At 41.9% G+C, this 21,714-nt stretch overlaps 1 protein-coding gene across 2 annotated transcripts in view; it reads right to left on the bottom strand.

Annotated features, from left to right (window-relative positions):
* Nucleotides 1-21,714, bottom strand: part of PTPN1 (protein tyrosine phosphatase non-receptor type 1) — a 78,214-nt gene that overhangs the window by 11,707 nt on the left and 44,793 nt on the right. For both annotated transcript variants that reach the window (XR_011472089.1, XM_070419769.1), the window contains exons 2-4: nucleotides 12,779-12,869; nucleotides 9,187-9,287; nucleotides 5,757-5,855 (exon numbers count right to left, since the gene is read on the bottom strand). Coding sequence is in view for 1 of the 2 variants with exons in the window: in XM_070419769.1 (XP_070275870.1) it covers nucleotides 5,757-5,855; nucleotides 9,187-9,287; nucleotides 12,779-12,869 (291 nt within the window). In the remaining variant the exon portion in view is untranslated. The remainder of the gene's footprint in view (nucleotides 1-5,756; nucleotides 5,856-9,186; nucleotides 9,288-12,778; nucleotides 12,870-21,714) is intronic.

Raw genomic sequence — 21,714 nt, forward strand, 5'->3', positions numbered from 1 at the left:
TTTTATGGCATATTTTGCTTGAGCTAAATTTCTGCGCCAGTGCCTATCCTTTCTGCCTGCTGATGACTGTTCTGGTCAAAAACAGCTGGTAGACGAGGGTTAAGCTGTCTATGATGGAACCTCAAAGATGTTATGGTTTCCATAGAATGAAGTATCAGTGTGTGCAAATAGCTCTTTGGGAAATGGTACAAATTCAAGACACTTGTAATTCAACATGCAGTCACCCACTCAACACCTCCTCCGAGGCAAAGGATGGTTGTGTCTGAAATGCCACAGTAAGTGGAGGGGTCCCTCCAGGGCCAACTGTCCATCAGGACAGGCTGTTCATGCCCAGCAGTGACAAGATGGCCAGAGGGAAGTGCTGAGGAGAAAACGCTATGGATGTGCCCTGGGAATTCAGAAGAGGTAAATGTCTCAGGCTGGCTGAGGTTACGGGAAAGAGATCAGAGAAGGCTCGGTGGAAGAAGCAGGCTCTGACAGCAGTATTTTGGAAGGATGTCTAGGAATTCCTAGGCACTGACTACAAAGAAGCCCATCTCAGAGGAGCAGCAGAAGACGGGGCCAAAGGAGGCCCTAGACCACAGTGACTCTGGCAGCAGGCCTGGGAACCTGTGGCATCACCTGGGCAATGAGGAGCCAGGAGGCTCTTGAGGATGATGAACACAGAACCACAAACGCCCATCGATCCTGCTCTGCTAAACCTGCACATGACCAAAAAACAAAGCAAAAACAGACAAATCAAGAACACCAGCATGCGATGCCAACACGACATCTAACTCCACGGTCCCCAAACAGAAGGCTAATAGGACTTTCTAAGAGCCTGGACACAGGCCTGTTTGAAATTCTTGGCCAGCTTCACCCGTCACCCTCCCCCCACATTGATGATGAGCTGCCAAAGATAAACTAACCTCTGGAATGGGGCCAATCTGTCAGCATCGAGGCAATTCTACCTCTCAGGACACAGAAACATTAATGAAAAGCAAGACCCATGCTTGGCCAAAATAGGTGGGGCAGCTGAAAGCAAGACTTTAGAAGACCTTTAAAGGATGCATTTATTCCCACGGGTCAAATAATTATACCTGTCATTCCTTAAGACCCCAGAAACAAAGCGATTGTCTGGGCAAGTTCAAAACCATGTTTGTTGGCATGAGCACCCAACACGGCAAGTGCAGAGAGAATGGGATAAAGGAGCAGACACACAGAATAGCCCGTCACCAAGAGGCCAATGTTTTCATGTCTCCTGGGCAGGGAAGATGAGTTTCTAAATCCCACCTCCATATAGCAAGCACCCACTAAGCCTAATAAAGCTCTGTAATCTGGGTAAAGACCAAGGCTCTGGAACTACAACTGAGGCATTCTGGCAACCCTAAGTGTCAATCAACCGATGTTTACTTTTGAGAACTCTTAGGCATCTACAGTAACATGCCACACTCTGCTCTGTCATTTCCTGTATAAAATTTGTTTTAGAAACACAAAATAAAACAAAAAATAAGCACAAGCTCACTACTTCCTGTTATCCTATTAAAGAGAAATATACGACCTGAAAAGAAGAGTTAATTAGAAAGCAGTCTTTCACCAGGATTCCAACTGAGGCATGCCTTGGATCGGCACCAAACAGCAACATGGCCGTATTGTCCTAGTTGCTGTTACTGCCATGAAGGCAGATGTGAGTGAGCTGTGTATGTATGTGAAAGGGAGAAAAAGAGAGAGAGTGCCCTTGGGACCTCCTAAAACAAATAGCTGGGCAACCTGAAGAAAAATCTATGAAAGTCATCGGGGTGACCCTGTGACAATCCAGTTGGCTTTTCCACAGAATGATGAACACAGAGAACTAAGCAGAGCATGAGAGAGATGGATGAGCCCCAAAAGAACTTGAAATCAAACAGTACCTTTAGTAGGGATTTCAGGAGAGACATAAGCCATACTTCTGGAATAACAAGATAAACTCACCTTGTTTATTTCCCTTGCCTAAACAACAATCCCAATCCTACATACATATCACGTTCTACATTGACATGCCTACAGTTAATACTGAAATCAAATCAATGTGGCCATTTGCATGACCACAGTCTAACACACACAATCATTTTCTGCACACTGTTTTCCAGGAAGCACAGGATCCCAAAAGGGTAACAGGCAGGCCTGCCAAAAATAAGAAGAGAACATCCTACACTATTTGGTGAAGGAAGGAAACCAGAAAACAAACATACATGAAATGGAAATGCTCTGCAAACTGGTTTTTACCACGGCTGTGAGGATAGTTTATAATTAGATTAGCTGAGCAAATAAGATGTTGCATTTTGTTATACTTTTTGCCAGTCAGTCCTTATGGGATGATACTGTTGATGCCAAATGAAAATGTCAAGTCATATGCTGCTTTTCATGCCCAAATAACCCTGAGTGAAAACAGTTATAAAGGAAAGTAGGGACTACTGTCATGTTATCACAATAAACTATAACAAAACCAACCAGCCATGTTGTCGTAATGGCCGACATAGCAATCCAAGGGGTAAGGTTGTTACAGTGGATCTATGGTTCACTTATGGTCAGCCATGGGCGGGAGACAATCAAGAGCAAGGCCTGGTGACGAACATGTAACTACAGTGCTGGGACACTGCCCCTTGTTGTACTATGACAACGTTAGTTAAAGCAAACCGTGTGCAAACAACAAAGAGGTTTTACCCAAACTTTTAGCAACAAATAAATTAAAGTAAATGCTATCATATTTGATGATTTTTGAATAAATGAGTCTTGATTTATTTATTTTTAAATATATTTCTTTTCTTTATTGGTTTCAGAGAGGAAGGGAGGAGAGAGAGATAGAAACATCAATGATGAGAGAGAATCACTGATTGCCTGCCTCCTGCACACCCCCACTGGGGATTGAGCCCGCAACCCAGGCATGTGGCCGGAATCGAACCTGGGACCCTTCAGTCCGCAGGCCGACGCTCTATCCACTGAGCCAAGCTGGCTAGGGCAGTGAATCTTGATTTAAAACTCCCACCCTTTACATCATCTAGAACAGGGGTGGGCAAACTTTTTGACTCGAGGGCCACAATGGGTTCTTAAACTGGACCGGAGGGCCGGAACAAAAGCATGGATGGAGTGTTTGTGTGAACTAATATAAATTCAAAGTAAACATCATTACATAAAAGGGTACGGTCTTTTTTTTTTTTTTTAGTTTTATTCATTTCAAATGGGCCGTAGTTTGCCCACGGCTGATCCAGAACAGTCAACCAGGGACAATTCTGCCTCCCACGGAATAATGAGCAATGTCAGGGGACATTTTTGGTTGCCACATCTGGGGGCGGGGTTGCTGCTGGCGCCTACAGGGTGGAGACCAGGGATGCCGCAGCCCTACGCAAGCAGGGCCCAGGCTGAAAATCCCCGAATGGTGATCTGTGTTGAACACCTGCAAAGGCCACCATGTTTCACTTTCCCTTGGGGAGAATGTGTGCTGTGGGAAACTAATGTTTTGTTTCTTTATTCAAAATTGCTGACAAGAGTGGTGACAGGTAGGGGCTTCCTTCACATTTGCAACTTCACATTTTACTAATCAAGCCAACAAAGCAGAAAAAATTAAACACCACTTTCACTGGAAAAATGACAAAAGTATTATTTCATCAACGTCAACACAAAGGTAAGCGCTTCATTATTACTGAGCAAATAAATAGTTTCCTTTGAGAATAGGGGACAGAGGTAAAACACACAATTTTAAATACGTGCTGCAGTGAGAGGATTATCTGCTGTAACTGAGACCATTTCTCCTGAGGGGGGAGCAGAGAGGCTTTGTGGTGAATGCCTCCGTTTTCACTGCTGTGTTTCCTTTGATGTGTTACTTCTTTTTACTCTCTAGGGCAGGGGTGGGCAAACTTTTTGACTCGAGGGCCACAATGGGTTCTTAAACTGGACCGGAGGGCCGGAACAAAAGCATGGATGGAGTGTTTGTGTGAACTAATATAAATTCAAAGTAAACATCATTACATAAAAGGGTACGGTCTTTTATATTTTAGTTTTATTCATTTCAAAAGGGCCGGATCCGGACCGTGGGCCGTAGTTTGCCCACGGCTGCTCTAGGGCCATGACTGTGCTTTCTTTGGAGAAGTGGCTTCTTTGGAGCCTTCATGTTCTTCTGGCCACAACTGTGTCCCAAGGTGGTCGGGAGAGCTGGAGAGCTGTGCCTAACCACGCCCAGGAGAGCACAGTACTGGCACCTGGCAGGCCCAGCACACCCAGTTCTCTGCTCCTGAGCACCAGTTCATAGAAGAATCCTCAACTAGCCTTTTCCTGGGGCTTCACCTCTGAGGCTGGAGAGCCACAGCTGAGCCAGGTGTTTGGGGAGGAGGGAAGGACCTGGGTAGTGGGGAGGTGGCATCTGTTTGCTATGCTGAATACCACACTTGTGCTGGGCATGCATGGAGTCTTACACGGAGACAGGCTTTTAACAGGCAATCCTGCAGAATAAGCCATGTAGGAAGGGAAGGCATCCCAAGCTACGGCTGACCAGAGGGGAAGCAATCTGAGGACACCTGGAAGTGGGGTGAGGGTGGGCACTATGATTCAGATTCTTAGCCTAGAGAACATGGTAAGCTGGCAAGAAAATTAAAAAGAAAAAAAAAAAGGTTTGTTTTGGCTGGAGTCAGAGGTGGAAGAGTGGGGTCCAAGTTAACTGAGGCCCAACCACACTCAATATCACGCTGGATCCTGCAGCCACCTTACATATTACTAGGAGGCAGGAGGAGCCCCAGAAGGGTTTTCAGAGGGAAGAAGTGTGGTGAGACTGGGTTTAGAAAGGTCATTCTGGATGCAGGGTCAGAACAGACAGGGGCGAGGTTGGAAAGCAGAGTGGTGAGGATGGCTAAAGGGACAGATGCACGGGGGGTGATGGTCTGAACAAACACACACCTTTAGTCCACATACTAGGCTGAGGATGTTTTGAGAGGTGCAAAGAACCTGGAAGAAAGGGTAACACAAATCCTGAAGTAAATGCGTAAGCTGATAGTGTCCACACTGAGGAATGTGGCCAGGAGCCAAGCGGCTGGGATTTTACAGAGGCAAATACAGAGTCCAGCCGTTCCCACAGCCAGAAAAGCTAATGTGAAGACACAGTAGACACTGGCCTTTCAAAATGAAACTATGGTTCCACAGCTCCATAATGCACCCCAGCAGCGCAGGAACCCCAGGTGAGGGTGAAGCAGAGCACACACATCAGACTCTGGAGAGAGAGCCCTAACTGGTGCGGCTCAGCAGATAGAGTGTCAGCCCTCGGACTGAAGGGTCCCGGGTTCGATTCTGGTCAAGGGCACTTATCTTGGTTGCAGGGTGGATCCCCAGCTCTAGTCGGGGCTGGTGCAGGAGGCAACCAATTGATGTGTCTCTCTCATATCGATGTTTCTCTCTCTGTCTCTCCTCCTCCCTTCCACTCTGTCAAAAAATGAAAAAATGAAAAAATATCCTCAGGTGAGAATTAACAACAACAAAAAAACAAAACAACTCTGGAGAGAAGCTCACTGATGGCGGGTGGGAAGGGGACAGGGCAATTTTACCTTTGTCTCTCTTTTTAATTCACTTATTTATCTGACTTGTTTATAATAAACGTGTATTTATATAGTGCCTCTTTAATTTTTTTTTAAATAAAAAAGACACTATGTAAAAGAAATCTAAAAGCAATTCAAAGATGCAAACTTAAAGAAACTGTTAACATTGTAACTGACACAGGCAGACAGTGATATAAGAATAGGTAAATGCACACTTACCGATCCCTTCTCCATCACTCTATTGAGCATGACCACGCCCCTGCTTTTCTGCTCCCACACCATCTCCCAAAAGTGACCACACGTATTAGGCAAAGGGCCCTGCAAAAAAACAACCCACAAAGTGCATGCCATTTATACAGAAACATACTCCAGTGCAAGCTCATCATTGGCAACTAGCAGATAACAGTGCCCTGAGGCAGAGTGGGGGCAGAAGCTGGGCTAGAGACCCAACTCTCCCTGCCTAGTGGTCAGTAACCACAATTCTATATTCTAACACATGGTGAAAGGTCATTTCCACATCTCAGGGCTGATCAACAAGGGAAAAAAAAACACTGATTCTGCCCTAACCAGTTTGGCTCAGTGGATAGAGCGTCAGCCTGCGGACTGAAGGGTCCCAGGTTCGATTCCGGTCAAGGGCATGTACCTTGGTTGCAGGCACATCCCCAGTAGGGGGTGTGCAGGAGGCAGCTGATCGATGTTTCTCTCTCATGATGTTTCTAACTCTCTGTCTCTCTCCCTTCCTCTCTGTAAAAAATCAATAAAATATATTAAAAAAACACTGATTCTGCTTTCTGGTTTAGGCTGGTCAGTCAAAGGGCTCCACTAGGACCCACCTATTAGGCAAAACTATCAGGTGCAGAAGAATATCAAGCAAAACTAGTGGGTATGGGGAAGTGATCAACGGCAATTGGTTCCAGTTCTAATTACTTATCTGTGTGACCTTGGACAAGTCACTTCACTTCTCAGGTCTCACTCTCTCTACTTATCTCAGTTGACTAACCACAGCATCTACTCATAGGGGTTTGAAAATTAACCATGTTCCATATATCAATGTCTTCCCACAGTACCTGGAACATAGTAAACAACCAATGAGATGTTAGCTATTATTATTACTATTACTAATGGTAAACCTGACCATAGACAGCCTTTATCCTTGGACCATGGAACATAAGAGATGCGGACAACACAAATGGTCAGTCAGGTGGCCCAAGGGTCATGATGGAGTGACTGCCAGGCAGCTGGCCTGTCTCACTCTAGCCCACCTACAAAGGGCATAGATGTTTAGTGAATACAAGGGTACAAGTGCTTCAAGTTTGTCTGTTTTCAGTAAGACCTACCTCCTCCAGCACTGGAATGTTTTCCATTCTTACTTGTTTTCATCCAATTTCTCCTTATTCTTTACATGTTTTCCCCTGTAGTCTCACCACACTTTCCTTGCCCAGGCAAACAGTTAGTGCTCTCCTTTTCTTTTCTGAACTCATCTCAGACTTGCTGTCTGACCCAAACGTTTGCACTCCACGTACATGCCGTAGGACTCATACAACGGGGATTACATGTGTAACCCTTTCCCCCAAACTAACAGAAAAGTGGCTCCTTGAATTACATGGCCTCCTGGCTGGCCACCCAGGCCTTTGAATCTCTGACCTGAGCACGAGGATCCCTCACTGGGCTTTCCACAGATGCAGCTCTCTGGCTCTGGTTACCAGTTGTTGCCTTCCCTACCCTCCAACATCACTCCAGCTTAGAATGGATCTGAGGGATTAAATATAACATAGGACCTGAAAGGAGCCTGGCTGGTGTGGCTCAGTGGTTGAGTATCAACCCATGAATGAGGAAGTCATGGCTCAATTCCCAGTCAGGGCACATGCCTAGGTTGTGAGTTCGATCCCCAGTAGGGGGCCTGCATAAGGCAACTGATTGATGACTGTCAGCATTGATGTTTCTATTTCTCTCTCCCCCCCCTCTCCCTTCCTCTCTAAAATCAATTAAAAAACCAGAAGATCTGAAAGAATTCATACCAAACTTAGCCAACACTTCATGGGGAAGGTGAAGGTGGGCACTGTTGACATTATTCTCTACAACACATCTATACTTCTGATTTTCAAAAAGACTGGTATTATTTGCATAATGAACAATAATGAAAATTTAAAAAGGGGCAGGGTTTTCTTGGTATTGTGGTTTGGAAAATGTTTCAGTCATACTATGTAGAGGTGCAACTTTTTGGGTCAGGCTGCTTTAATCCCTTTTGTAAATCCCAGGGCAAAGGGAGACCATGTCAGCAGCTAGATACATCTGTGATGCCACCCTTCAAATGGACAGAACTTCAGATGTGCCAAATGGCAAATTGTCAGGGCAAAGAGATGGGGAAGACAGGGAACAAGAGTTTCCATGGTGATTTTTTTCATTCCATTTGACTATACACCTATGAATCTTTGCTTTGGGCTTCCTGATCCCACACAAACTTGAAGGGCTGAAATCAGGAAGTAAGACTTGACTTCTTCTGAAAAGACAAGTTCCCAAGAAGCCACTTTTGCCTCAACCTCTTCCCACCAGCTTGACACCACAAAGGATCTTCCTCCTTATGACCCCTCCCCAGCCCACCCCAACCATCCCAATAATGGCCGGTCCCCTACTCATATGCCAAGAACTTACTCAATAGCCCCCAGAAGTGAACACTGCATGGCCGACGTTCCATACATTAAAACTGGGAGGCATCTGGGCTGATTATGGTCATGGACATGGGGAACTGGGACAGGACAAAAAAGGGGCAGAGAAGAAGGGCCACAACTTATATGCCCTCATCTAAACTCCCTGCCTCCAAAGCAGCCCTTTGTTCATAGTGCTTTCTGGCTTCTCCATAATTTTAATTTCCAAATATTAGGCAGAATTCTGATGTTCAAAATCACCCTACAACTCAGAGCCATATACAAGACTGATAAACTGATATGGAATAAGAAAACAAAAAGAGAGAAACTTAGATAGTTTAGACTAACTTACAGATAACAGAATAAGTCTTGAGAAAATAAAAAAGAATTTCCTTTATCCCCATTCCCAGAAACCCATTGTTTTGGGCCTTATACCAGTAAATGTTTCACAAGAAGATCAATTATTAAACCACTTTTATGATCCTTTCCATAAAGATGCCAAAGCCAATGGGAATTTTAAGTGATTTTGCATCCTTGTTCACATACTCTAATGGTTTTTTTCTGGACCAAAAAAGAGGACCATGCCACAGAATTCTGAATGGATATCTGGACAAAAGTTCCTAGTAACTACCACTCCTCTAAGACTTCCATGAGAAGCATTCAATGCTCTGAGGCACTTATGGAATCAATACAGGTACAGGCCCTTCTCTAGCCATGGCTCTGCTGCTTCTGTGAACAGACCACAGGCAGTTCTGCATTTAAATGCTGTTTCTCATAAGCCCAGCAATGTCATACTTCTCAGAAAGATTAGTGTTACAACCAAACTGAATCTCTGAAGGAGGATTTTTTCCTACCTTGTTGCTTTTATGGGTGGTTTAAAACCTGAACTTCTACAGAATGTGGCTGATTTTATTTGAGGTGTAGTAATAGCACTCTAAAACGCTTCAATTGACATCAAGTAAGGCAAAAACCATTAAACAAAATTCAGACAATCCCGGGTTTACCTGGGTAAGAATGTAACTTCTCTGCGCTTCTTCCATTTTTATCAAACTAGCATTGATATAGTCATTATCTTCTTGATGTAGTTTAATCCGACTATGGTCAACTGAAAGGCAAATCAGAACTCAGGTTAATCCTGGACGACCAAAGTGTCTACACAGGCAGTGCACCCATAGGGAAAGCAAAGAAGTTGAGTTGGTAGCATGAAGGGCATTCACACTGGCTGAGGCAATGACTTTTAAATGGAAACCAGTCATCAATATGGGGATAACTTTCAGGAAGGTTTCTGAAGTGTCTGAAAACGTAATAGTAAATAGCAACAGGGACAAACACTAAAACATGGATTACGTCCCATTTGGGAAATCTGTGCCTAGGTCGTATCTTCCTGCGACACTTATTACTGTCCTCACAGCTTGGTAGACTGGGGAGAGGAGATGTCGAGAAATCTGTTCTGATGCCTAATACAGGATGAGGCAAAAGCAGGTTTACAGTGGTTCATATGGAAAATAATACAACAATAAATAATAACACGAGAATGAACTGTTTTGTGTACTCACAACTATAAACCTAGTTTTGCCCCATCGTGTATATACTTTTTTTGTTGTTGTTAATCCTCACCTGAGGATATTTTTCCATTGATTTTTTTAGAGAGAGTAGAAAGGGAGAGACACAGAGAGAGAAACATCGATGTGAGTGAGACACATCGATTAGTTGCCTCCTGCATGCACCCCACCAGGGCTGGGGCCCGAGCCTAAAACTCAGATATGTGCCCTTGACCAGAATCGAACCTGGGACCATTCAGTCTGCAGGCTGATGCTCTATCCACTTAGCCAAACCAGCTAGGGCTGTATATACTTTTATAGGATAGAATTTATGAGCATACCCTAACTTAGCCTACATCTAAAGGTTTGAAGATTAAATGACCTAAGTACACAACAGTGTGAAAAGTCACATCTTGAATTCCTTTACACAGGTTTTTTTTTTTACTCAAGTTCAAGTTTAATATAGTAAGTACATAATTCTAAATCATTCAAAGTCAGAATCTGTCATGACCAAAGACATTTAAAAAAGAGTTTTACTAGATAAAGTAATTTTCAATTAAAAAAACCTGAAAGTATATTAAATGTAACTTTCAGAATAGCTTTTAAAAATAAACTCTCATTTGGAAGTTCTGTCCAGATTAGTGAAAAAGTACAGCATTTCCCCCGCTTTTACCATGACTTTGTCAAAGAAACAATGATTCCCCAAGGGCCACTTTCCTATTCCTAATAGTGCAGCTAACAACAGGTGAGGATTTTTATTTCTGATATAACATAAGGCAGTGGTTCCCAACCTTCTAATACCGCGACCCTTTAATACAGTTCCTCATGTTGTGGTGACCCCCAACCATAAAATTATTTTCGTTACTACTTCATAACTGTAATTTTGCTACTGTTATGAATCGTCATGTAAATATCTGATATGCAGGATGTATGTTCATTGTTACAAATTGAACATAATTAAAGCATAGTGATTAATCACAAAAACAATATGTAATTATATAGGTGTTTTCCGATGGTCTTGCGCGACCCCTGTGAAAGGGTTGTTTGACCCCCAAAGGGGTCGCGACCCACAGGTTGAGAACTGCTGACATAAGGGATAATGAACTCAGGTGATCACCCATAAACAGCATCTTCTCCCCAGCTCAATGGGGAAGAAGTTAGTGAAGATAAATGGTTTGGGGCTTTTTGTTCTAAAAGATTCCAAAGAGATGATTTTGAAAATTAGCAATTTGGAACACTTTCTCATTGTGGAAGGTTAATACAAACTGAAATAGCTTGATTGATATAATATATAAGTGGGTCATGAAGAAAAATTATGTGACTGGCACTGGTGAGTTATGTGAGTGGGTTCAAACAGCGCTGGGGGACCTTGGGCAAACAACTCCTGTGAGCATTTGGTTTTTCACTGGATGGAAGATAACAAGATCCCCTTCTACCTTGAATCATTCTCTCATTTCCTCCATAACCTTAAAAGCAAATTAGTTTTTCTACTGGAGAGTGGATGTAGGGGAGAAAATAACAATAAGAGAAGTGAGATTGGGGATAAAAAAGTTTCGGAATGTTTCCCTAGAAGAATATTTTAAAGGCTTTCTTTCTCTGTAAAACTGGTTCATAAAACCGTTTAGTTGAGCACTGATCAAAGATGGAGAAAAGAAATATTGAACACATTATTGACTAACTCAGAGAAAGTACAGCAAAAGCTAGAGACAAAGGGTATCTCCCGGCAATGTTGAAAGATGCAAACACTAACTGTTCCTTCAAGGTCCAGGCAGCTGGCCAGGACCTCACAGCAGAATCACTCAGGGAAGTTTAAAAAATATATATAATCTCTGGTGTGTCACAGCCTAGACAAGCTAACTCAAGAGTGTCAGGTGTTGGGGCACAATCATGTGTCACCTGATGCCCTAGAATTACACTTTAGATGCTGTTGGCATTTGCCTTCATTCAGTTAATGACGATCTCCACCACTGCCAACATTTCTGAGTGAGACACTAGGCCAAGTGGCTGATGCTACTTTATTTCATCTTCAGTATGACTACTGTTTTACTGAGGGTCAGAGAAGAGAACATTGTGCCCAAAGCCACACAGCTGGAAGTGGCAGGCTGAGATAGAAACCTAGGCAGGGAACTGTGGCAGCAATCAGAGACAGGCAGCTCTGTACCAACCTAGGTCCATTTTAACTCGCCTCCCAGGAGCCTGGTCCCTGTTCAATTCAGGGCAGGGAGCACTGCTGACAGGGGCAGTATGCTTAAGGGATGACCCACAGAATCTTCTACCCTGGCAGAGAATACTGCCATAGTAGATGTCGGCAGTTACAACTCACCTATTGACAATATCTAAAAACCATGAAGGTGAGGCAAAAAGGCTTCTGTGGCCTAGAGGAGATGGCAAAGTTCCAGTGTGTCTTGCTTTATACAAATCTAACACACTGACTTATTTACTTTCAAGATATCAGTAGACTGAGAGCCAAGTACTCGGAAGGCAGAAGAGGCTGCCAGAGGCCAGCAGGCACACTGAGAGCTAACGGCAGAAAACAGCTGGAAATAGAATGGTGGCAGAGGGGGGTGGGACTCGACAAGCAGAGGTGACTTGTGCCTTTAGTAGAGGGAGTGAGCAACTCCCACCTCTGAATGCCTGCATAGGGCATCATCACAGTTCAATACAATGCTTGGGGTCTAATAATAATTCTGTTGCTGAGTCATCCAGAAAAGGATATATTTCTCCTGCTCTACTCTGCTTCAGCTGGTAGGAAAATGATTCATCAGAAAAACAGTCAAAGCTAAAATAGTGCTCTGAATTTAGCTGAATTTTCCAGAAAAATGAAACCTTATCCCTTCTACGATGGTGGAAAAATGAACCATTACTATAAGTCTCTAATGCCTTTGTTATAGGAAACAATCAAGTCATAAACCTCTATGGCTACTGATTTATTACCAAACCCCCGGGCTAAAGGAGTCTTACTGAGAGGCCCTGCAGTTGAAGAAGAGCCCCACGCAATGGAAGCAGTAAGAGCAATGGAAGCAGTAAGAGCGGTAATGGCGATGTGAATACTTACAGGGACTGACATCTCTGTACCTGTTTCGGTTTTTGTTTTTGGGAAGCTTGGCCACTCTACATGGGAAGTCGCTGGCTTCGTGGCGGATATCCTATGAAAAAAGGAGAAAGAGTTCTCTTTTGAAATTCTGGCATCAGGCATTCATGCAGACATTTAACTGAGCATGGGCTATGTGCCAAGCACTGAGGAAGACCCAGTGCACAAACAGACATCAAAGGGAGCCAGGGAGGCAGTGTGGGAAACTCAAGGTGATAATTCAGAGGCATGTATAAGGTCTTGGGAGAAAAACAGAAGAGGAACAACCCTGTGGCTGGGGTTCGAGCAGTGTGGGGTTGGGAGCTGGACACATGCAGAAGAAGGCAGGGAGAAGGAAGGTGCGTGCATGCGTGCGTGTGCGTGTGTGTGTGTGTGTGTTTCCACTCAGGAACACCCAGCACAGCAAAGACACCAGGGCTGAAGGGACAGTCAGTAGGCTGGTGGGAAAGAATGACAGACGGCTGGAGCATATAGGTGGGTAGGCCAGACCTTGGACAGCCTTGAACATAAAGCCTGGGAGTCCACCTGTAACCTTTTATAAAGTTACAGTTGTTAAGAGCAGATAAAATGCACTTTATGCCAATAAATTATCCAACTGCTTTCCTAGGAGATGGTAAACAGATTCCATTATACTCAACTGTCAGAAAGAGGAAGTTCCTGGGTTAACAGAAAACCTGCATTATGCCTCCTGCTAGACTGATTACACACATCTAATTTTGCCCCAAGACACCACCACAATCACATTCAAAATCTTTGCTTTTTAATTTGTATTTTATTATTAAAAGACAAACCCACACAACAATGTGAATGTACTTAATGCCACTAAACTGTATACCTAAAAATGGTTACAGTGATAAATTTTTTATGTATATTTTACTCCAATTAAAAAAAAAAAAGACAAATCCACAAGGGAAGAAAAGGAGAGAAGACAACAGCAACAGAATTCTGGAAGCTGGAAATCAGTAGCTGGCAGGACTTGCAAGCCCACAGTGGGAAAAGCAGAGAACCACCTTGATTTACACCACAGAATCCTCCAAAGACTCAGCCAGTGCTGCCTCTTTGGAAAGGGGGATGGGATTCACTGCAGGATAAAATCTGTCAGGAGTGGAGCAGGATCTCCACCACCCTTACTATTCCCTGTGCCTGCTGCCTCAGGCATCTGCAGACATCTGGAGATTTTCTGAAAAACTTAAATCAGGAGGCAGAGTGCTTTCTAGATGATCCAAGCAGACAAGAGGAAAGACCAAAAGATACCAGGGTGTGCAACTGACAATCCCCTAGAGCAGTGGTTCTCAAACTTCCTAATGCTGCAACCCTTTAATATAGTTCCTCATGTTGTGGTGACCCCCAATTTCATTGTTACAAATTGAACATAATTAAAGCATAGTGATTAATCACAAAAAAATATGTAATTATATATGTGTTTTCCGATGGTCTTAGGCAACCCCTGTGAAAGGGTCGTTCAACTCCCAAAGGGGTCGCGACCCACAGGTTGAGAACCACTGCCCTAGAGGCTCGTGGCCAGTTCAGCCCTAACAAGCCTCTTCCACCTGCTCAGAGTTCTTTTTTTTTTTTTTTTTTTTTTAATATATTTTATTGATTTTTGACAGAGAGGAAGGGAGAGAGATAGAGAGCTAGAAACATCGATGAGAGAGAAACATCGATCAGCTGCCTCCTGCACACTCCCCACTGGGGATGTGCCCGCAACCCAGGTACATGCCCTTGACCGGAATCGAATCTGGGACCCTTCAGTCCGCAGGCCGACGCTCTATCCACTGAGCCAAACCGGTTTCGGCTGCTCAGAGTTCTTGATCTGCCTTGTAAGCTCCTACTCTTCATCATATGCAGACAACCACTGGTTACAAGAAGTAAGAGCAAAGCCTCTAGTAGAAAAAAGATTTACAAGGGAAAAAAAAACATACCAGGAAAAAAACACCCTGTTTTAATAAACCACAGAGAAAAGAAAGCTTTAAAAATATACAAGGAAAGAAAACATCAAAATATTGTTCAAGAAAATCTTCTAGACTCATTAAGTGCTCATCATAATAATACAAACAGATCCATACTAAGGCACATGAATTTGCAATTCCAGAATCCTGCTGACAAAGAGAATATTCTATAAGTTTCCAGGAAGAAAAAAATAGATAATTTTCAAAAAATAAGGTGATCAGGATGGCTTCTGACTTTGCCAGAAGAACACTGAAAGCTAGACAGCAATGCCTTCAAAATTCTGAAGAAAAATGATTTCCAACCTAGAATTCTATATCCAGCCCAACAATCATCAAGTAAGAGGGACAATAATAACATTTCCAGATATGCAAGGTCTCAAAAACTTTACTAACCATGCTCCCCTTTCTCAGCAATCCAATGGAGCATGTCTTCTACTTGAGGGGAGAATAAACCAAAAAGAAAGATACAAGATATACAAGAAAAAAAAATCTGACACAAAAGCAAAGGCAAATTCCCCCCAAACTGTGAAAGAAGTAGCTCCCAGGATGACAACCATTGACAGACCTAGGAAGTACACAGGCCAGAATAAAGCAGAAGGACTCAAGAGATAGATATATCAACAATATGCCTTTGTCCGTGTAGCAACTGTGACCAAAAGGACCAGAGAGAAGTGAGGATAAGACCTGAAATCTAGGGAGAGGAAATCTAATTGAGAAGAAAAGGAAAGAAAGCCTCAAGATGATAGCTCTGTGTGACATGCTTACAGTCCAACCAACCCAGAGAGAAAGAGAGTGGAGGTCTGCAGTAGGGATATCTGCAAGAAAAAAAACTGAAACCAGGCAATCACCTGAAATTATTCTGTCCAATACAGCAGCCACAAGTCACACATGGCTACTGAGAGCACTTGAGATGTGACCAGTCTGAAAAAAGAGGTTCCGTAAAGTGTAAAATACACATTGGATATTGGTGACTTAGTACTAAAAAAAAAAAAGAAAGTAAAATGTCTTAAATATTTTAAATATTATTTGTTGAAATACGTGTTGAACATATTGGGTTAAGTCAACCATATTATTAATCTCATCTGCTTCTTTTAAACTTTTTCACTCTGGCGACTTAAAAAGGTAAAATTATATATGAGGGTTGTATTGTATTTCTACTGGACAGCACTAAGTGACCTTGAGAAAATTGTTTTGAAAGGCTACTAGAAGGTATGAGAAGAATTAGCAATAGGTAGAAAGAAAACTATGCAAATGAAAATAACAGGCAATTATTAACTACAGGAAATTTTTTTAAAAAGTAAACAGCACAGTACAACACTAACTGTGACTACTAGGGAGAAATAATGTAAATAATACTGTTTTTTTACCAAAAAAATATATCATATTGGGAAGATGGCGAGAGGAAACAAAGGAGAGGAAAAGCAGGAGGTGTTTAAGAAAATGAAATTTAGTTTAATAAAGGTCTAAATTAATGAATCAAAAGATAAACATGTTCCTTAGAAATTTGGATATATACAATATATACAAGCTAGAATTAGTAGCTCAAGAGTTGAAAATAGTAATTTTGGGGAGAAAAGAATGTGGTAATGGCTTGAGGCGTGGACAAGCCAATAACTGGATTTTATCACAAACCTATTATGATACTATTTAACTTCTTAAGCCAGGTGCATTTTTAACTTGTATAAAAAAAAAGAAAGAAAAAAGAATGCCCACATCCTGCTATTCTACTTATTTAAAAACTGCAAAATGGCAGGGAGGAATATTTGACACATAGTAGAGGATAAGCCAATAATTTAAAAGCACAATGACAGATTATAAACTCAGGTAGGTTTATAATTAAACAAATGAATCTATAGTAACACACACATCACATCTTTTGTGGATGATTAAGCTTTCAGGAAAATGCTAGGGAGCACAGAAAAAAAATAACTTGAAGTAATGAAAATCAAAGTCTGAAGCATTTAGCAACAGGTATAAATTGTACCTTGTGAGGTGAAACAATCAGAGGTCAGTCCAAGTGGTGTGAACAGATGAAGATGGAAGAAATACTTAATATGGACAAACCACCGAATACTCTGAGTAAACCAGGGTCAAAATATCCATACCAGTGTGTAACTGATTCAGCCAAAGGATCATTAATATGCACTTCTTTGGCAAGAGAGAGAGGAAGTAAAAACCTGGCTATGTCATTTAATAAAGGGAAAATAAGAGGTATTCACACAACAGTGTGTGTGTGTGTGTGTGTTTAAAGAGAGGAAGGGAGAGGGAGATAGAAACATGGATGGGAGAGACACATCTATTGGCTGCCTGCTGCACGTCCCACACTGGGGATCGAGCCCGCAACCAGAGCATGTGTCCTGACTGGGAATCGAATCATGACCTCCTGGTTCATGGGTCGATGCTCAACCACTGAGCCACACCAGCTGGGCTAAAAACAGATTTTAAAATTAAGGTATACTCACAGAGTAAAATACACACATATGAAGTGTGTAGTTCAGTAAATTTTTCTAGTAAACTCTGTGGTATAATTTACAAATAATGAAATATATCCATTTAAGTGTTTCTCTACTTTAGAATGGCCTATGGGAAATATATGCTGGCTCTAAATACAGGTACTTATATTTCATTTAGTAAAATAAAATGCCAGGAGAATAGTCTTAAAATTGAGGAGTGAGAAAGTATCTTTAAAATTAAAGGTAATTAACAACAGTGGTTTAGAAGAAAGTAAATAAACTACTGTGCCATAAAATTTTATACAGAATTGCAGCAAAACAAGATTTCTATACTCTAAAACTATCAAAGGTAGGCTAACTTTCCCATAGCTATAGAAAAAGAAGATTGCTCACTAATAAACAAGTATAAGCTGACTTTATCACAAGCATAAAACATCCCCATTAGATCTTTTATTATGCTGGTCAAAAATAAATAGTCCACCAAATATGTAAAATTTCTACAAAATAAAATAAAACAAAGGCCTTAAAGCTGATGATGAAAAGTTGAACACTGGGTAAATTTAGGAGCCAAGCCAAAAAGGACATAATAAACTTGCCATGAAACAGTTTCCCAGAAGTCTCCCTTAAACAAAAACACAGAACAATTCAAGAATCATTCAAATGTACCTCAGCACTTCAGGGGTGGAATGGCACTAATTTAACAAGGTAACATATGATTTCCCAATGAATACAAGGGGGATAACATACTTATAATAAAGCTCTGGTAACAAAATGAATTTATGCCCAGAGTGAATTAATTTCTGTATTTGTTCAGTAAAGCTCATTATCCATTATTCAAATACCTCCCAAATCCAACTGGGCAAAAAGTCAAACAGATGAAAAGCTGTCATTTTCTGATTTGAAATTTCTATTTTTCTTGAAAACACGTAGGCATAAAAGCCAGTACAGCCTTGTAGGAATATTTTCGTGTTAGTAAGCACTTCATTAAGTTAAACATAGCAATTTTGGTTTTAACACCCTTTTCTCTTCAGTCTCACAACTGGCTGATTGTCTCTTATTGATTCCGTGGTAAAACACATTATTCATTTTACAACTATGACAGTAATGAAGTAGGGAGAGCATACCTCATCGCTTAGCAATCAGAATCTGATAAGAATCGAGATTCTCACCTCTCAATCCCCTCCTACCTCATGCCCACGGCTAGAATAGGCAGTCAACATAATTTTGCTGACTGAATTAATTTTTTAAAAAAATGTTTTTATTGATTTCAGAGAGGGAGAGGGAGAGATAGAAACATCATTGATGAGAGAGAATCATTGCCTGGCTGCCTCCTGCATGCCCCACACTGGGGCTAGGGCCCACAACCCGGGCATATGCCCTGACCAGAATCAAACTGTGACCTCCTAGTTCAGTGATGGCGAACCTATGACACGTGTGTCAGAGGTGAGATGTGAACTCATTTTTTTGGTTGATTTTTCTTTGTTAAATGGCATTTAAATATATAAAATAAATATCAAAAATATAAGTCTTTGTTTTACTATGGTTGCAAATATCAAAAAATTTCTGTATGTGACACAGCACCAGAATTAAGTTAGGGTTTTTCAAAATGCTGACACATTTTGATACAGCATTGCTTTTAACTTTGAAAGACATTTAACCTCTGACTGATTATTTGTGTATTTCTCATTTGCTGGTCAAAAATAAATAGTCCACCAAATATGGAAAATATGTTAAAAGCAATGCCGAGCTCAAAAGGTTCACCATCACTGTGACCTAGTTCATAGGTCGATGCTCAACCACTGAGCCATGCCCACTAGGCAATGAATGGTACTAAAGGCTCCCACAACTCCAAGTCCTTAATTCTATACCAACATGCTTCATTTTATGAAAAAGAAATGTTCCTGAAAGGGAACACATTTAAGAAAATGTCTGGTCCAATCCTATTTTCTTGTTACAATTACTTGTTACAAAATGGAAGTTATTGGAATAATAACAACAACAATGATTTTGCTTTGCAATTGGGCCACATAACCTCCTGATAAGACAGCACCAAAATACTACAACATGGATTCAAAGAAAGAGTTATTTTGTAATAGTTCTGACAGTGATATGTTTTAAGGCTCAAGGAAGAAAAAACTCCAGTGAAATCTTTTATTCATTAGGCCTGTGGTGAACTATAAAGTCCCTTAACTAACATCTTCTATGATCCCCCCACCCCCATTTTGTGCCATAATGATTGCCTAATTTGATTGTTTGAGTTGTTACCTAGTACTTTATGGGAGCTACTGGCTCTCAGATAGAAGGAAAGTGCAGAAATACAATAAAGGCAATAATTTAAAATGCAGTAAGTGCTCACACAGGGTGTATGTTTCCTGGAACTCTAGCAGTAGTCAGCACTGACTAGAGAGATATATATAGAAATGGGGGAGGGGGGGCACCAATCTAAAATTCTAGAAAACAAATCTTCAAAATAACTTGTTAAACAAATTTTGTTAATCATAAATCTCATTATAAATGAGAACATAAAATTTTTGTATGACAAATGAGAAATACACAAATAATCAGTCAGAGGTTAAATGTCTTTCAAAGTTAAAAGCAATGCTGTATCTTTTATATATGGAAGTTAATGGAACAATATAATGTACTACAAAATCCTTAGGAAAATATTTTTATTATATTGCAATATGCAAGAAATCATATATTCAATAATTAAATTTTAAGATAAACTACAATGTTTAGACAATAATGAAAAAAACTTAAAATTTAGCTAACCAATATCAACCTTGTTTTGGCTTAAATTTTAAAATAATTATGTACTGAATTTTAAAAAATGCTGAAAAGTAAACCAAGCTCCTAAGAATTTTATATGGTAGCTAAAAGAGAGACAGAGAGAGGAGGGAAGGAAGAAACAAAAGTAGTCAGCATTTAAAAGGAAGCAGGATATACAATAATCACCCCTGCCAGAGCTTGAGGAAATGTTGGGTCATCTTGTACACTAGTCTGGGGCGAGGTTAAAAGATAATGGAGTTACAAATCACTAACAGGACAATTATGCACATTTGGAAAAAGTATAATCAAATTGCTTTACAAATTCCCAACAAATGAGAGAATGAGGGCAGGAATGGGAGGTAGGAAATACTCTTCATGATGTTGGCAAGGGGAACATCTGGTGGAGACAGTGGGACCGATTTCACACTTTGATGTACAGCCTCTGCTCTAAACACAAAGCAATGGTCAATTAAATACAAAGAAAAGCACAAAGGTACAGTTAAGCTCAAAAAATAGAACATGAATAAATAAAAAGGAAACAAAAGGCCTCCCACTCAAAATGATCTGCAAGCATAGGACCAAAAAAACAGAAAATATTTCGTTTTGAAAAAGATATCCAACACATCAGCTAGAAAAATAAATCCACTCTAGATGAAACTTATTGTATAGCCCGTCAGGCTATACAATACATAAGTATGTTTTAAATCAGGGATACATAAGTATATTTTAAATCAGAGATAAATAAAGGAATCATGTGTAGGCTGCGGATGGTGGCTGCCACTGTGAGGGCCCAAGGCTCAGGCAAGCCTCAGTGGCTACGAGGGCTGAGGCTCAGGCAGCCGCGGCAGCTGGCAGTGGCAGCAGCAGAGGCATGATGGGGGCATCACCTTCCCCTGATCAGCCGGTTGCCTCCTGCAGAGAGAGGCCAGACTGCGGCTTAGGGGAGCGGGCCTAAGCCGTCAGTAGGACATCCCCTGAGGGCTCCCAGACTATGAGAGGGGGCAGGCCGGGCTGAGGGACCCCCGCCCCCCCCAGTGCACGAATTTTCATGCAACGGGCCTTTCGTCTGTGTGTGTGTGTGTGTGTGTGTGTGTGTGTATATATCTACACTAATAAAAGAGAAACATGGTAATTGGCGTACGACCGCTACCCTTCCCATTGGCTAATCAGCATATCCTTATGCAAATTAACTGTCAGCCAAGATGGCGGCCGGCAGCCATGCACTGAAGCGAGCAGGGAGGCTTGCTTCCTCCAGGAACTGCAGACTCCAACGTTCCCCGCCTCACTTGCCGGACTCTCAACTGCAACTCTAAGCAACTATTACTATGTTGCAAATAAGAAGCTAAACAAAACCGGCTTTCAGTCAGCCCCGGACCACAACATTGTATCCATGTTTTCAGCAGCGAGGCCTCAGAGCTAAAGCTGGCCCAGAATAAAAAAAAAAAAAGAAAACAAGGAGCGATTGGAAGCTTTTAGTCAACTGCCAGCGGGAAAACAGCCCTCAGCCCCTCAGCCAGCCTGGCCAGGCACCCCAGTGGGGACCCCCACCCTGATCCAGGACACCCTTCAGGGCAAACCAGCCGGCCCCCACACGTGCACCAGGCCTCTATTCTATATAGTAAAAGGGTAATATGCCTCCCGGCACCGGGATCAGCGTGACAGGGGGCAGCACCCAAACCCCCTGATCAGCCCTGCTCTGTGCCTGATAGGGGGGGAGCTCCCCAATCCC

The sequence above is a fragment of the Myotis yumanensis genome, unplaced genomic scaffold (assembly GCF_028538775.1).
Source record: "Myotis yumanensis isolate MYYU_CA2020_CCGP unplaced genomic scaffold, mMyoYum1.0.hap1 SCAF_7, whole genome shotgun sequence".
NCBI lineage: Eukaryota > Metazoa > Chordata > Mammalia > Chiroptera > Vespertilionidae > Myotis > Myotis yumanensis.